At 31.3% G+C, this 17,752-nt stretch overlaps 1 protein-coding gene across 1 annotated transcript; it reads left to right on the top strand.

The window, feature by feature from the left end:
* Positions 1–1,434: 1,434 nt before the first annotated feature.
* LOC123695721 lies at positions 1,435–2,382 on the top strand. Its single transcript, XM_045641630.1, has 2 exons — positions 1,435–1,530; positions 1,880–2,382. Exons 1-2 carry the CDS (start codon positions 1,522–1,524, stop codon positions 2,327–2,329), a joined length of 459 nt encoding a protein of 152 aa, XP_045497586.1. The 5' UTR covers positions 1,435–1,521; the 3' UTR covers positions 2,330–2,382.
* The last annotated feature ends 15,370 nt before the right edge of the window (positions 2,383–17,752 follow it).

The raw sequence follows: 17,752 nt of genomic DNA, 5'->3' as shown, positions 1-17,752 counted from the left end.
GCATTATACATCTGTTTCACTGATCGATTTTCTTTAGGGACAAGTAGGTGATCAGTCTTCTGTATCCTACTAGACCGAGACATTTTTTTCTTCGTCTCCACCGGGAATCAAACACAGGACCGGTTCTACGCTCACTCAACTGCTGTACCAGGTAGCGGTAAAAATTTCATTGATTTCCTAATAACGTAGATAAACAAAAATAGAAAATTTCGCAAAATGAGATGTTTACCTCTTGTCTTGTCGAAAGCTGATCCTTTAATCCTGGAAACCAATCATCATAATTGACATTAAACTCAGCCCAACACGGAGTTAATACAAAAAAGTGTAGAAATATTGTACATTCTATTAGCTAAAGTGGTATTTATTAATTTTAACTCAATACCAGAAACAAAAAATCGTATCGATTTACGCATAACATACATATTGTCAGATAATATAGTCCATATTCCTCAAATAATTATGCAAAAAAATGCCAAGTGAAATATTCCACGATATACAGAACACCATGTATCACACAGCCCCTAAAAGCCCATTATAAGCGTATGTTCGGCCTAATGAGTAAAAATATTAATAGCCTGTTATTAATTACGATAGGTACAATTTATTACAACGCTAAGGCGGGCTTAATCGCCTGTTTGTTCTCGAATATATTTTTACGTACAAATGCAAATGTGTTCTATATTTTGGTTGGATATTGAATGGGCTTTTTTATTGCATAGCATGAATAACGAATGCGAAAATCATATCCAACTGTAAAAATGTGTAAGCGTGTTTCTCTTTATTTATGCATTTTATGTGTTATATGGTTTTATGCGGATTATAAAGTAAGTTCAGTGTATTTTTTTTCAGGCAGACACATTATGCATTATATTCATATTTCAATGAAATATTATGTAATAAATCTTTGTTTTTACACGCTAAAACGAGTCCACAAAGTCACAATTAATATTATGTATGACTACGTTAATATTTCCTGTTACATTAACAAAGTCTACTTATTACACTTTTAAAGAAAAATAAACAAAATATGTAGAAGGGATTACCAAGAACAAAACACGGTTGGTTCTCGTTCGAAATTTGAATGCAGAAAATTCCATCCGATTAAAATTCCATCAAAACTAAAACTAAAATCCATACATTTATAAAACACGGCTCAAATGGTTTTCAAATAGTTATGCAAAATTGATACGTTCCCACATTCGTTATTGAAAGGTATCGCTTCAATCGTTTGTACACACTATATTTAATACGTAAAACCACTGTTAAAAATGTCTTTAAAATAAGAAGTGAAAATAAAATATTTTATTGTAGTGACGACGCATATTGAATACTCGGCAGTAAAATGTAAAAATATTTGACACATTAAAATTTTAAAGCGTCGTAAAATAAAATATTGGATGGGTTTTTATTTCGCACCGAGTTAAATGTTGAATATTCATAGATGGTTTGATGCGCCGTTTCGCCGTTCACATTTCGAGCGGTAATTTTTGACTGAAATAAATATAATATCGAATCGACGTCATGAAATTGGTACGTTATATGAATATTTTATATGCATTAAAATGAAGTGCTCGCTGATATTATTAAACTAAGCACGTGCGCTCTTTGATTATTATAATTTTCACAATCAAATTTGATTACTCGCTGGATAAGGCTCATACGACAGTATGGGAGAATAATAAAATGATAAAATTACTTTATTTGGGCTTTTATATTCAATTGTAAATTACATTTTTTCTGGATGAATTATTGTTTCATTAATTGTATTAATTGCGTATCTGGATAATGTGTTTGTAAATAATCTATCCGTTTGACAAGCGGAAAGTTAATATTAAAAAAATAAGCCATTAAAGTATTTTTTAACGGTTTCTTTTTTCAGCAACTGATACACACCATAACATTGATAACAGTTATATCCATAGCCGAATCCGTCAGACTCCATAAGCTCTTCCAACTTATCGACGGCTTCAAATCTGAGCACAATCTGCAAGGGTTCCTCCACGTAGGGAAGGATTACGCCGTGTTTGTCAAAAAGCCGAAATCGCACGACAAGCACCTCGTATACGAATTGTATGAGACGAGAAATTTCAATGATGACGGCTATAAGCCCAAATTGTTAGCCGCGTCGAAGGTACCCGTGGCCTACATTAGGGAACAATTGAAGATCTTTCGAGATGAACTGTACCAAGCGAAGTATGTAGACGGTAATGTAGTACCGGGCACTCGAGTGAAAACATTACGGGAATGGCAAATAGAGGGGGCGTTAAACTCCCGAAATAAAGGCTTCATTGTCGGGGAGCCGTCTGTGCTGCGGACTCTTGTATTGTAATTAATTGCAATTTGTTTTGTCTTGATCTTATTGAGTTCTTAATCGCTTTTTACTAGCGGTTTGTGTGCAATTTTTTCTGTTAATAAAAAATATGGAATTATTTTTTACTCAGAAATATAGAGGATTTAATTGCTATATTTTCAACAAAGTACTTTTATAACAATTGAATAAAATTATAATATTATTTCGGTACTTTTCGGCTTTACTGCACGTAGAGTAGTTTTAAGGGTACGGTAAGCTCTACATTTCATAATATACAGATATTTATCAGCCTAAATAACATCATTGTGTATCTGTATGTATGTATCTACCTATTCGAAATTAAATTTATTATTACATACCTACTGTTTTTTAATCATATAAAAATGAATATTTGCATGCTATAAACACAAATGAACAATAATTTAATGAAAATTTGAGAAGAAGTAATAAGATTAAATTACATCGTCTCAAACTTTTTGGTCTGTGTAGCGCATGTCGCGTGACGCACGATATGTACGATAATTATCGTACAAATACGATAATTTTTGGTTAAATGTCTATAGTGTGAAAAAAAGTTTCACTTTTACCGTGGTTTCATAAAACCACACAACAGTTTTAATTATATTTATTTTGTACTGAACTTTTTACTTACGTACGTATGTAGTATGTTGTAATTTATATTTGGCAGTCGAGATACTTATTTTTATAAAAGTAAGAAAGCTCTCAACTACTCGTATGTCTGTGAAGGCTAAGAGGTACAAGAGGTCGATGCTCAGAACCTTTGAAAAATGACTTTAATATGGCAAAGTTTAAGATTCTTGGCTGCGTACTTAAATATTTTGCATTTTATTTTAATATTGATATATGGCAATGCTTAGAAAAGATAATTAATATTATGAATTTCTTCTAATAGAAAGAAATTACTATCGAAAGATGGGTATAGAATTCATAACAGTGAACACTAAAATTTCACTTAATTATAACATTATTCGCTATTTTTCACGTAGGTATATTGTAGTGATTTATGGCAACCTAAGTGAAATAATAATTGAATTAAAATCATTATTTTTCAAAGATTGTGTGTGTAATATATTATTAAAGTACAATATTACATATTTTTCTAAATAAATAAAATAAAATAATATAAATATTCACACCGTTTATAAATACGATTTTTTATAAATCTTAAAAATACATAGAAAATATTTTTATCTCTTAGATATTTGAAGAGTTCATTTATAGCCTTGGAAATAAACATTATGATAAAAAAGAGTAAGTATATATGTAAAATATCAGTTTTCATTAATAAGCCTCAACGAATTCATTATCTTCATTATAACGTTATGCTGTAAACGTTCAATTTTGCACTTGTATTTTTAATTATCTACGGAAGTATGTTGTTTTATGTTAATTAATTACTTCATGACGATTTTACAAGATAATCGAGTATAATAACTGTAATACACAGAAATGAGACTTAATTTTTAACAAGAGGATATGTCAAAACGAGGATAATAAGTCAAACTCACAGTCAAACTCAATCTAGGTTGCGTAAGTAGTTTGAGAAAAATAGTCAATACATATCAAACAAATATGGGAAAATAATATAAATACAAAACACCTATATCAAGTCCTGGACGATATCATTATGTGTGTCCTTTTAAATAAGAAAATAAAATACATAGGTAACACCTACAAGTCCTGAACCATTATAATATCCTTTTACCATAGAAAATATTATACGAACCTATTGTGAAAACACTTATATCCCACCAAAAACATAAATGTAAAAATTGGAGCCGAGTTCAATCGTTGACTAATTTGCCAAAAAAAGAAATGAGATCTAAATGTGTGCCAAGTTCTGCAGACAGTCCAGAAATTTATTTACAAGGATTTATTAAGTTCTTAGGTTGACTAAAAACTCAATTGTTTTATTTTCCCTTAGAGAACAATGTTTATTCCAAAATATAACTTTTTTAATTTGAATAATATAATTATTTTCACAAAGCAAACAACTAATGACCTATTGAACCTCATAATTTGATGAGGCTAGTTTTACATACTGTTTATATTTTGTGAGGTTCTAAAAACTAGCCTCATCAAATTATGAGGTTCAATAGGTCATTAGTTGTTTGCTTTGTGAAAATAATTATATTATTCAAATTAAAAAAGTTATATTTTGGAATAAACATTGTTCTCTAAGGGAAAATAAAACAATTGAGTTTTCAGTCAACCTAAGAACTTAATAAATTCTTGTAAATAAATTTCTGGACTGTCTGCAGAACTTGGCACACATTTAGATCTCATTTCTTTTTTTGGCAAATTAGTCAACGATTGAACTCGGCTCCAATTTTTACATTTATGTTTTTGGTGGGATATCATTACTTTTTGTACAGAAAATTACTCTGCAAATTTGATTTACTTTATGAATATAATACTTTTTATATACGATTTTTATTATTTTTTCTTGCGGTTTCTCTGTATGGTTTGTTTAGTATTATTTTCTATATTTTCTTGTATATTATGAATGTCAGCGCACATTGCCCCGTCATTATCTGCATTTTTTAACCCATTGAGCCCCGAGCGGCCCGATCGGGCCACGACACAATAGATTTTCTATTGTGTCTGTGATTCCGGGGGCTGAGTTAGACTCGTTTTCTGTTTAAAAGATTACATGATTTTCTAAACATCCAGCGTGAATTTGTACACACACTATTACCAAGATGCAAAGATCGTTGTAGAAGAATAGTCGCCTTACTCCATGACGTTACGGTATTGCTATGACGCGATCTTGAAATTTTACTCTAAACGCGCCTAAAGATGTTTCACTTATATTAATATTACGCAAATTAAATCATTTCGACCTTCGACGAAGCCTTCTTCCATTACACTGAAATTAAAACTAAACTAAACACTCATAAATAAAGAATAAATAAATGTGAATACGTAAAATTATATATTATTTTTAACTGTATGAGCAATATTTTTATTACAATTTTCTTTTATTTTACGTTTAATAACAGTTTTGAATAAAGAAATCATGCAATCGAAGTAATCCGCCCTAGCGAAACTAGCGAGTGAGTGTGATGTCAGAGGCGCATCGAATCTACAGATGTTTCGCGCTAAAATATGTAAACTGCAATAATCTATATCTCAGTCATTTATTGATGGATTTCAAATTTTTTTTCGGCCACTGACTAGTTTTGATCTATTTTTTAAGACTAGTAAGGTGAATATAATATTTTCTATTTTTTTAAACTTTTCCATTTTTCCATACAAACAAAATTTATGTCATTGAAAAAAAAATTAAATACAGATAAATTCAGTATTTTCTGATTTTTTCCTTTGTACACTCACTATTACCTAGTTGATTACAAAATTTGAACTTTCTAGGTCATCTGGAAGTGGGTTAGGTTTTGTATATGTCTATAAGTCAGTCAGTCTTAAAAATTGCGATTTTTGGATATTAATATCTACGCAACTGTTTAATCTGTATTTATGAAATTTAAGTTTCTTGTTTATCTTGAGGTCCTCTTGATATGTACCAAATTTGGTTTATTTAACTTAAATAGTTTTCGAGTTATAAGGGGGTGAAAAGTGGCTCGAAATGGTTCGTGTAAATATACACACGGCTGCTGCTCGCCAGTTCTCTTCGCTTGAACTCGGCTTGACACGCTGCCGCGTGTCTAGATACCGCAACAAGTATGAACATCCTATTGTAGACCTACAAAACCTGAAGCATTAAGCTTACCCTTTTCCAAGGTACTGATAAATATCCTACGATACAGCATTCGTGTCACATCATCCATCATGCAATTGCTGACATAGGGACTGAAATAACTCACGAGTTAACGTACCGTGAACTTAGGAATTTGTGTTCTATAAAATAGGTATATTAGGTGTATTCACTACGAGTACTATATGATTATTATGTATTATATAACCATTATTAGATACTTGTTGTGTTACTAGGTGTCGAATGGTAGGGTCGCTCGCGTTGTGAACAAAAGAAAAAAATTTTGAAGTGAAACTTCTTTTCAAAATTTAGTGTACTTACCTAACATTTTTTCATTACGCGTTACATTTTTCCGTTACGCGCCATCTTTTTCTTATCCCTACCACGCGTGATTCGACGTATAATTCTGTAAAGTTGCATATAGTTAATTATTTTTTGGAAATAAGGTCATAAAGAAGTTTCACTTCTTACGTGTGTACACTAGTACACGCACACATTTTTTTTTGTATGTTATTCGATCAAAATAATGCTCTATAGTAAGGATACTAGTTCTTGCGTTTTGGCAAAGAGCTACAAATATTATATCAAATCAACTTTCCTAAAAATACAAAAGGATATAAAACATAAGATTGTCTAACTTATCCAGATATTAGAATTTTCAAATCAATTCTTTATATTATTATTATTGAGTTATAAATGTGTAGGTATCTACGTATTCATCGTGAAATGATAACCAGATACAGTGACCATTTCATTTTTCCTACTACAATATCTCAATTCACGCACTAAATTATTCATTAACATCATATTACAACACCAATTTTTGAATGGAATTTACATTAAAACTGTAAATAAACAAGTTTTAAAAATGCAAAGCTCGTTCAAAGTGAAATATTCATTTTTTGTTCAATGGGTGTTTCTATCTCAAGTTCGACGAAAAGTGGACAAATAACGTCTTTCATAATATTTTCCTTCCCTTTGTTTTTGATGAGTTTCATTACTTTGAAGTTTCGTTGGATTTTTTGTAAATTTTTCGACGCTCAAAGGTTAGTGGATTATTTATAAGGTTTTCGGGCATTAGTGTCCTGTAAATAAAAAGATCGGGAGCACAGAAGGAATAACAAATATGTCGCTTTATTTATTGTTGCAGTAAAAGAGCATTCCGAAATTACCTAGCAATAAACATTGGGTTATGTGTTCGTTTATACATAATATGTAATTTATCTATACAAATATTGGATATTGTGTCAGTGCAGTTGTAATGTTTGTTATGTTCAGTATCAAAAACAGCAGATCTTTGTAGCATAAGTTACATTTTTTATAATTCAGATTCAAAGCGGACAAAATCGGAGAAAGCGGATAGTGCATAATAAGTATGTACAAAATTTTCATTAGCAAGTATGAAGTAGGTGAAGTTTAAATAAATTCACATAAATGTAAGTTTTCAGCAACAGAATAATACAATACAACAGAGTATTTCTACAAGACGCTGTATCCCATACAAATGTTAGATCCTCAGGGATACAAGTTGCAGCACAGTGATCCGGGCTAAACGTATTCTGTTATAATAAATTGTAGTTAAATTGATATGTCTTTGAATAGAAAATCTTACTGCTTCTTGGATTTGAAGATGAAATATAATCAGAATGTTATTTGTGCTTTTGAAATGGCTTGTAAATATTATCTAGAAGTAACTATTTGTAATGGTAAGAGATTTTTAATTATCTGCTTTCTTATTACCTACGAATAGTTTCCGAAATGGCTCGATCGATTTTGAAGGGACTGTCACTAAATAATAAGTAACTACTGCAAACGGGACTAAATTAAAGCACAGAAGAACTAAATCTATACAAATATTATAAAGAGGAAAGGTTTGATTTTTTGTTTGTTTGTTTGTATGAATTGAATAGGCTCCGAAACTACTTGGCAGATTTGAAAAATTCTTTCACTGTTGGAAAGCTACATCATTTCTGAGTGACATAGGCTATATTTCATTTTCAAAAAAAATAGGCATCCTTACTAAAATTACGATAACGTAATCCAAGGTGTGAAAAAAATATCAAAAAACTACCTTACATCGCGTGCGCTGCGAAAACTATTGATGATAGAACAAAATGATATACTACATTTTTTTAGAACACACCATTATCTACAAAAAATCAGCGGCAGCATATCTCTAACTATTACAGTCATGTCACAATAAGCGTTTTTTTATTGAAAAAAAGAAATTAAAATACCACCGCTACAAAAAGCTCTTTATTTGTACCTTGGTATTAACCCTTATCAAAATAAACGATGTATTATTTAAGACTGCTTCAATATCTTTATATTACTTTTTGAATTATTCGATTCTGACAATCCAATCAAAAGATATCACGAGTTAAAAAAAAATTAAAAAATAAACTGTATTCGGCTAGCTATGCGTTGTAAGCGTCACTCGGGCAGGGGTACGGGAGGGGGGTTAAGATCACGAAATAAACTTGCCGCGCGGCTTACTCGCGCGGTCGGCTACCTACGTGATGGACGTGTGCGGAATTTACGCTTGATAATAATTCGTTTAGTAAAATTAACAAATCTAAATGTAATGTTTAATGCCCGTGCGAAGCCGGGACGGGCCGCTAGTAAGACTATAACTGTGGTTCTATCTTAGAAAAAAAAACAAAATCTCCTGAAAATTCGTGCAGTTATAAGCGAAATAAATAATGCAATATGTTTCAAACTAGCTAGTATATATATCGTAAACAGCAATTAAATATTGTTCGATAATTGAGATTTAGGTTCTGAAAATTGGCTATAAACAAGTATAATTTACGATGTTATACAACTTCCCAACAGAAATATGTAGCTTAGTTTGAATAAATTGTTGCCAACTTTGTAAAATTGTATGAACATGTTGGTACTAAATTTTAATGTCAACTAAGATACATTGACCTTCACGTATTCTCGCAAATTACAAAACACGTGGACACGTGCGTCCAATTAACTCCAAATAGACCTTTGAATTTGTCAAATCAAAATAACTCATATGCAAATGTCACAAAGCTTATAATTGTATAATACTTCGTCGTAACTATATTTCCTTAAGTATGTTTGTAAATAAAAATGTTTACCAAAAGGGACCCAGTTTTCATGAAGCTTAGCATAAAAATGAAGTTTAAAATAGACGTAGACGGATAAAGACAACTTTTTGCTGTGGAGAGACTACGTAGAATCGGTTGGTAGTTGTTTCAAAGTGAACACAAGCAAATCCGTGGAAATCTAATACCAACATTAGAAGATTTTAAGCCCATAATATTAAAATAGTTCTATGCTAACACGTTGTTACGAACAAGCATTAAGCTGCATGTAGTTTTCTCATAAAAACTATAACAGTTAACGACACATCCATTAGAAAAGTCTACAAAGCTTGGAGTTAGTTCCAAAATAATAGTGTTTTAACGGATTTGGATAAGCTAAAGCCATTTCTAAATCCGCTTAGGCTGTACCTAGCCTAACGGTAGGAAAGTTTTCTATGCTTTTTATGTACTCTATATTTAAATGTGAGGTATATACCTAAGTGCCAAATGATACAGAAGCTTCAATCGGGAATAACAAAATTGAATATCTATGTTTAACAGATAATTGTAATAATAATGATATTATGTTCCTTCAATTGATAATGAATGGATGGGTGTTTCATGTTTGTTACTCTTTTACGCAAAAACAGTCAATCGGATAATAATGAAATTCTAATTATTATAAGGACTCGCCGACTAACTTAACGTCGTCCGATTTAACGCTTGGAATATACATAAATAAAAATTTAAAAGTGAACGTTTATATAACATCAATCACGCTAGTCAATAAAGATTACAGGCCCAGTTCTTTGAGACGTGTTTTGTGGGATAAATCTATCGACCAAAACTTCTACACGTCAACTCGAATTTACGTAGCAGCTTATTATAGCTATTTTTACTGAACTGCGTCAAAGAGAGAATTGTTTGTGTCTGTTTCTGTGTGTTTTATTGAAACTGTGTGTGTAATGTGTATGTGTGTGTGCTTGTATACATATTTAAATAATTTTTTTTAAGCGTTTTTATAAGCTTTAATATAGTATTTCTAATATTTGATTTTACGCGAGAATTATACATTTAGAAATTGGAGATTTTAACGGATTTTGAACGCTATTTATTCATTATATTATTATCCCGTATCTACGCTCTCTCAAGTGTGCGAAACGTCGGGATAATAATATAATGAATAAATCGCGTAACAATCCCTTAAGATCTTTAATGTCTCAATAAGAATATGTTTAGAAATTTTCATAGACGCGTTTTTCCCTATCACTCGTGTGCTAAATGATTTGACGCTCCTCCAGGATAATCCATGAAAAATTACGTTTCCCCGCAGCTTACACAATACTTAGTACTAATTGAATTAAGCAAGGAGCAGGTAGACGTGCAAGATAAATTGTTTTGTATCACGCTTCACGCCACTAAATTCTTGTTAAACTATAAAATATTGCGCGGCTTCTCTTCCTAATGGTGTAAAGGACCCGGCCTTTGATTAATACTTCCATTGAGGGATTTTGTTGTTCTTTCGTGAATTTCTATGAAGTTTTATTTGAAAATACCTCATCACTTTTAAATTGGCACTTATCTACTCAAAACAAATCACAAACGAATGATTGAATAATTATAAATGCTCCTTATGAACATACCTATAAAAAATTCTTTTAACATTTGATTCTCTCGTATGTTTTTTTTTGTATAGTGAAAACTAAAATAAAATATAGGTATAATAAACAACCCAGAAACTATGGTTCACTGGTTATAATATTATTAACAAGGTAGAAAAGCCCACGCCAATCAAACGCTACCAATATCATTGGGATATCACTTTTCGACGTATACATTTGGTTTAGCAATCATCAAATATCAACGAATATTGCCTATCAATGCAGTATGTTAGCAAAATATTCAATATCAGTACCAACACCTGCATCGTTTTCATAAAGATTTTATTAGTACAATTCTAGGCATCACTAAATGGAGGCTGTAGCATATTCGATTCGTATTAGCATTCTATATAAAAGAGAATGATTTGGAAGATTTGTAAAAACTGGAGTAGATTTGTAGTAATATAGGTTTTATATATAGAGCTATTTATCGCAGACAAAAACGTAATTTCCGCTAAACAAAATGAACTCAACGATAAAGGTTGTTTATAGACAGACCATCAAGATGCCTCTTCCCTTCGACTATCCAATCCAGACTTAAGCGCGTGAGTCATAAGAAGAAAAAAAAAATAAGAGCTTAGCCTCAACAGCTAGAACCAGAGAAAAAGAATGATTAGAAGGGCTTATTCCACAGCTACCTTCATTTATTTTGAACAAATTCATTGATACGTTCCACAAGTCGACAATTCTTAACTTTGAATATAAATGGTAATGAATAAAAAATTCCTTACAGAATCCTCGGTCTCTCACTTTCGCGGTAAAAAATTCTTACAAAAATTTCACACTAAGTTCTTGTACAGTATAAAATGAAACGCCTGTTACTATCGTAATTTTTTAAGGTCATAATATGACACGGGACTCATTTTTCTTTCTCACAACGACAACTTCGATTTATTAAGTGAAAAAATGATATAGGTACGTACGTGATTTATATAGTACTTTAAAATAAAATTAAGATAAAGTACATTAATTCATAATAATTATAAACACATTATGTCACAGTTGCGTTATTAATTTTTCTTATGTTCGTTTATAGCATCTTTTAAATTAATTAACTCTATAATTAATAAGGGATTATTAATAAGTAATATATCTAATATTTTCCCTTCATTTTTCCCTTTACAATATTGTAATACCCTTAATACAACAAACACAACGCAAAGTGCTAACAAAGACTATAAAATATCACCATGGCGGAATTCAGGAAACGAGCGCAATTTTAAATCATCGTATAAAAACGTGCTCTAAATTGAGACATTTCCGAATTCTTAAAAACCGTAAACGTGACGCGTTGACAAAGCCATGTTCAAAATACACATGCACAGTTCAATGAAGCCTTATGAAGGTACAGACTGTTCCGCTGCCTTATTACGTAAAATTAAGGGTTCGACGAAACCATCGTAAGGCGACCAAGGAAAAGCGTTTTTGATGATCAAATCGGTGTTGGTATAAAATTTGTTGAAAACTAAAATATTGTAATATAAAAGTTGTTGAAAACGAAATAATTTTCTATCGCTTAAGTTTTTAGTAGGTAGATAAGTTTTACGAATTCAACGTTTATTGGGATTTTAAAGTTAGATGTAACGAATTTAACGTTTATTTGCGGTTTTTAAGTAACAATTGTATAATCATGGCTATTGCTTTGCAAGTTACGTAATAAGGCAGCCGATTTTATTACGCGCCCCCGATTTCTTTGGGCTCATGAATTCAAATCTCATGTTATTGGAACAATTCTACGTGATCGCGGCATGAGGTTTTGTAAGAGAATTTGCGGATGATACAGAAGATTCCATTTTGGAACACAATTAAATGATAATGAATGTAAAACATTTTAAATTAAATTTAAACCTCATTAAAACGTTCGATTGTATTATAATATACAAAGCATCGTCTGATTTAGTTACTGATAGAAGTAACAATTTTAAACGTTACTCAAAAATCAATAAATTTAATCTATACCAATAATATAAAGCTGTAGAGTATGTTTGTTTGTTTGAACGCGCTTTATGTCAGGAACTTCTGGTCCGATTTGAAAAATTCTTTCAGTGTTAGAGCCGGAGTTAAGACTTAAGACCGACAGGAGCGGAGCCACGCGGGTAAAACCGCGAGGCACTGCTGGTTCATGGTAATGGTGCCTATAAGTCTTAGGGTTTTTATAAGCAGTCATTTAGTTTGATCATTGCTACAACGATAATTGGGTATAGTAATTTGATAGCCTATGTAAAATACTACTAAGTGTCAGTCGATATTTTATAATATTATAATATTTTATATATTCTATTAAATTTATATATTTTATTTTATTTATAATTCAGAATAATACTGCTACGTTTATCACTTCTCAAGGAATATAAAGGTTCTAGGTTACAAATAGGTCTTCCATTGAGTCCTGATAAAATCTGCCTGTAAAGATCGATTGAAATGCATTATATATATGAAAATCGATCACGACAATAGATTACATGCATTTGTTCCATAACCACACCAGGAAAACGGATTGCACTTCAGAGACGTAAACGTGAAAAGGTATAAGGATTATTACCTTTTCAATCTTGAACATAAGATCTTGTATAATTTACGTGTTCTTGTCTTGATTTTTAACAAATTAGAAAGTCAACTTCCTTAAAAATATAGAAAACGGTATCAAGTTGTATCCATAATGACGAACCCATTCCCCTTTCTGCTCTAAATAAAATATTCAATTCATATTTTATTCACAAAGGGACTGTCTGAACAAAGTTTGCAAACTAACGCATCCCCTCAACTGTTATTTAGAATTGTATATAAATTATAAGAAAACGCCGTAAACTCGGAAGAAAACGAGATACAGATACCATCAATTCTTCTCTAATGCGGCGAAGGCAGCTATTAATTTTATTAGCGCGATAAAATAATAATTCACGGTGGCATGGCCGGAAATAATATCTGACCAAAAACAGAGGGCGAATAATGATCCCCATTCAATAAGCAATATTGAGGGATTCACGAGGTGTGGCAGCTATAAGTCTCCAAAAGAATTTTATGGAAGAAAAAATTTGATTACTATTGGACTTTAATCAAGTTGAGTACGCGGATTCCAATTTATCGTTTTGCTCTGTAATAATGCTAATGAAACCAAGATCCTCGTGACATAGCTGCGTGACAATTGTTAAATAGGTCATTTAATTTCGGTAGAGGAAATGTTTTTAAATTATTATTAAACAATTTACAAGTAGGTACATAATATGACTTAAATCAACATAATGATAATCATTGACGATTAACGTATTTTAAAGAATCTGTATTTACCCATTTAGAAGCTCTGAATGCATAGTTAACTCACAATACATTTGGGCATTTTAAACCTAATTCTATAATTGTCTTTTATCTTATGGATAGCTACTAAGTTGTAATGTTTTCATTACAAATAAACCCTTCGTAGGAAACAAATGTTTCCTCTATTACGTTTAAATGGTAGGCATCAAGACTAGTACGATGAGAATGATGTCGTTGGCCTAATTTCCTAGTCAGTCTACGAATACCTATTCTACTCCAAAATCAATAGAATTAATTTCCTTCACAATTTATGCTGTATTTGTAACTTATTCTGTAGGTAAGTAATTTATATCTATTGCTTTAATTTACTTTTTGTGGGTTAGACTCCCACCCAGGGCAAATATTTTTGTGATAAACATTGATGTTTGATCTGTGTCTGGGTGTTAATTATCTATAAGTATTTATTTAAAATTATAAATGTATGTTTATCAGCCATCTGGTTTCCATAACACAAGCGAAAGCTTAGTACGCGATCAGATCGTGCCGTGAAAATTATACTGAAATATCTATTTATTTATTTACTCTTGTCTCTTTGTTGAACATTTCTCTCTCTACGTTTATTAAATGTGAACATTTTTATTTGCCGTTTTTCACAAAAAGTCAGACTTTAGTCTGATTTAGGATAACAATTTATCATCATCTATCACCTATTTATCAAAAACTTTTTGCGTGGTCGTAATCATGTTAAAAAGTTCTTGATAGGAAAAATGTGGAAAAACTCTCGTGATTTCAATTCCTCGAATAAAGTATACAGTTACAGCGTTTATTTTTAATTTACCTGTTGCTTGTATTTCCCTAGCGGTTAAAGTAATTATCTGAATTTTAAATAATTCGCCAGGAATTATTTTCGGAGATCAAGCCTTGGTTGGTTGGTTTTTCAGATATTTTTGTTGAAACATACAATGCTTAATTTTATCCAGTATTTAATTAATTGTTAAATATTTTTGTATTACATTTGATTGCTATCTATCTTCTAATATTTATCAGCATAGGTATTTATTTTATAAGCAATTCGATTCACTTATTTTAAGTACCTACCTATTATCGCAGCAAAAAAAAAGCTTCGAAAGCTAAAGCTTCTTGCATAAACGTCGTTGCATACAGTATTGTAAAATGACTGAGAATTAAAAGGGAGGATAAATTCTATCCATATTCCATAAACCTACCATAACTTAGATGGTACATGCGAGAACAATAATTAATACCGGTCAAGTATCTCATTTAAATAGAAATTACAAAATCTTGGCTGCAGACATAATATCCTTTTCATCGTTTATAAAAGTTTATTGGAAATAAAAACATAGTCATTTTTAACCGACTTCAAAAAAAAAGGAGGAGATTATCAATTCGGCCGGTATGTTTTTTTTTTTATGTATGTACACCGATTACTCAGAGGTTTCTGAACCGATTTACGTGATTCTTTTTTTGTTCGATGCGGGATGGTGTCGAATTGGTCCCAAAACAATTTATTCGGATAGGCCCAGTAGTTTTTATTTTATGAGCATATTTGTAAATGTTGCAAGTGCAAGTTTGAGGTCGGTTGTTTTTAACGTAGTTATAATAACTCCACTTGTTAACATAAATATTTTTTTACATAAATACGGTGTCTTTATAACATTTATACACAAACAATAGCTGGCAAGTCGCAAAACATAATATTTCCAAAACCGGCTTGGAAAGTATGAACTATAATATTTCACCGCAACCAATAATCGGAGGTGGGTAAAGCGACATCTAGCGACTGTTATTACCACCAGGTGTTCCTAAGCTTTCCGGCTTTGAATTGTTAGCTCGCTCCGGCTTTTATTGTGTTTGTTAAATTATCTAATGGGTAATTTGATTAACCTAATAGGATTTGGAAGTTTCGTTTAGTATTAATGTATTTATTGGATTGTTAGGTTTGAATTTGTTGTTTGTAGAAAATGTTTTGCGTCTGAAATCTTGCAATCATTAAGAGTTATTGAAAAAGAAAATGTAAATACTGGATTAAGGGAATGTAGGGGAAGAATAGGATACTTGAGTTCGTTTTAATCAAAATAAGGTTGTGAAACAAAATAAGAAACAAAACGTTTAACGTGAGTTATCAAACATAGAGATTTAGATTTCGCTCTATCATGTTTATATCTATTTACTCAGATAAAAGAAAATTAATTGAATTATTTAAAAAATAGCTTGGGTATATAATAGAAAAAATATCAACTTCATTCATTACCAAATGCAGACCCAGCAAATATTTTTATTAAAAAACCTCGCTGCCAAAAAATCAACAATCTTCTCTCTTGAAACTTAGAAAAAGTAAATGAATTTAAATGTGTGTCTGTGAATTTCAAGTAGATGTTGACATTCGTCGTCCTTTAATATATATAAAACGAAAGGAATGTCGAAAGACTGATTAATAGGGTTTTTTATCCTAAAAATGTGCATACCCTATGAAAAAAGACAGGCGTTAATTATAGAGAGACGCCGAACATCGGGGGTGGCTAAATTTAAAACAAAATCTGATGCTTAGACGCGTTGGAGATATTTTTTTGTCTTTGACAAAATGGGAGAAAATAATTAAGAGAGACGGAGCGAAGCCACATCGTAGTAAAATATGCTGCGTTGATTGACGGAATATTTTAATGCGTGTCCACATACTTAAAGTTATGTGTGAGTATCATTTTTAACGTCGTAAAGAGTGTGCTTGAAAATGGTAATCATAGCGTGGTATTGGTTTTTTATATAATAAGCAATCCATACTAATATTATAAATGCGAAAGTAACTCTGTCTGTTACTCAATCACGCCTAAACTACTGAACCAATTTTCATGAAATTTGGTATGGAGATATTTTGATACCCGAGAAAGGATATAGGCTACTTTTATCCTGGGAAAATGACGCAATCCCGAAAATCCCACGGGAACGGGAACTATGCGGGTTTTTCTTTGACTGCACGGGCGAAGCCGCGGGCGGAAACCTAATGCATTATAAATACGAATTTAAATAAAAACATGGTAAATATGGAATAATAATTCAATCGTAAATTACGAATTATCGACTTATTAATATTATAAATAAGAAAGTGTGTCTGTTTGTCTTTCTTTAACGTGGCAACGGAGCGATTTTATGACATGAATAGCTTTTTCATTGAACTAGTCAATGTTTTATAATGTAATTATTTAATTAGTTTTATTATTTGTTACATATTCCTGAAAAGCCAAATCAACTTTTGGACATTTATTGCATAAAATACATGTAAGGAAAACCTTAGGTATATAGAAAACTAGCTTACCGTCTAATAAATTATATACTAAAACCTTCCTCTTGAATCGCTCTATCTATTAAAAAAACCGCATCAAAATCCGTTGCGCAGTTTTAAAGATTTAAGCATACAAAGGGACATAGGGACAGAAAAGGCGACTTTGTTTTATACTATGTAATGATGATAATGATATCAAAGCAAAGCATATTTGTCGGGTCTTGTATCAGTAAGAACGTCATTGAAATGTTTTTTAGAGCATAATAACTTATCTGTATGCTTACAACACACAATGCCATACTCACAGCCCTCAAAGAGCAAAATATAGAACCTACGTATATCCACCTTATACAAAATATCTATAGTACCAGTACAGCTTCTGTAAAAATTAATAGCAATGGCCCATCCTTCCGAATAACAAAAGGAGTCAAACAA

This window comes from Colias croceus, chromosome 11 (assembly GCF_905220415.1).
Source record: "Colias croceus chromosome 11, ilColCroc2.1".
NCBI classification, from domain to species: domain Eukaryota; kingdom Metazoa; phylum Arthropoda; class Insecta; order Lepidoptera; family Pieridae; genus Colias; species Colias croceus.
This window is presented reverse-complemented; position numbering and strand designations above follow the sequence as displayed.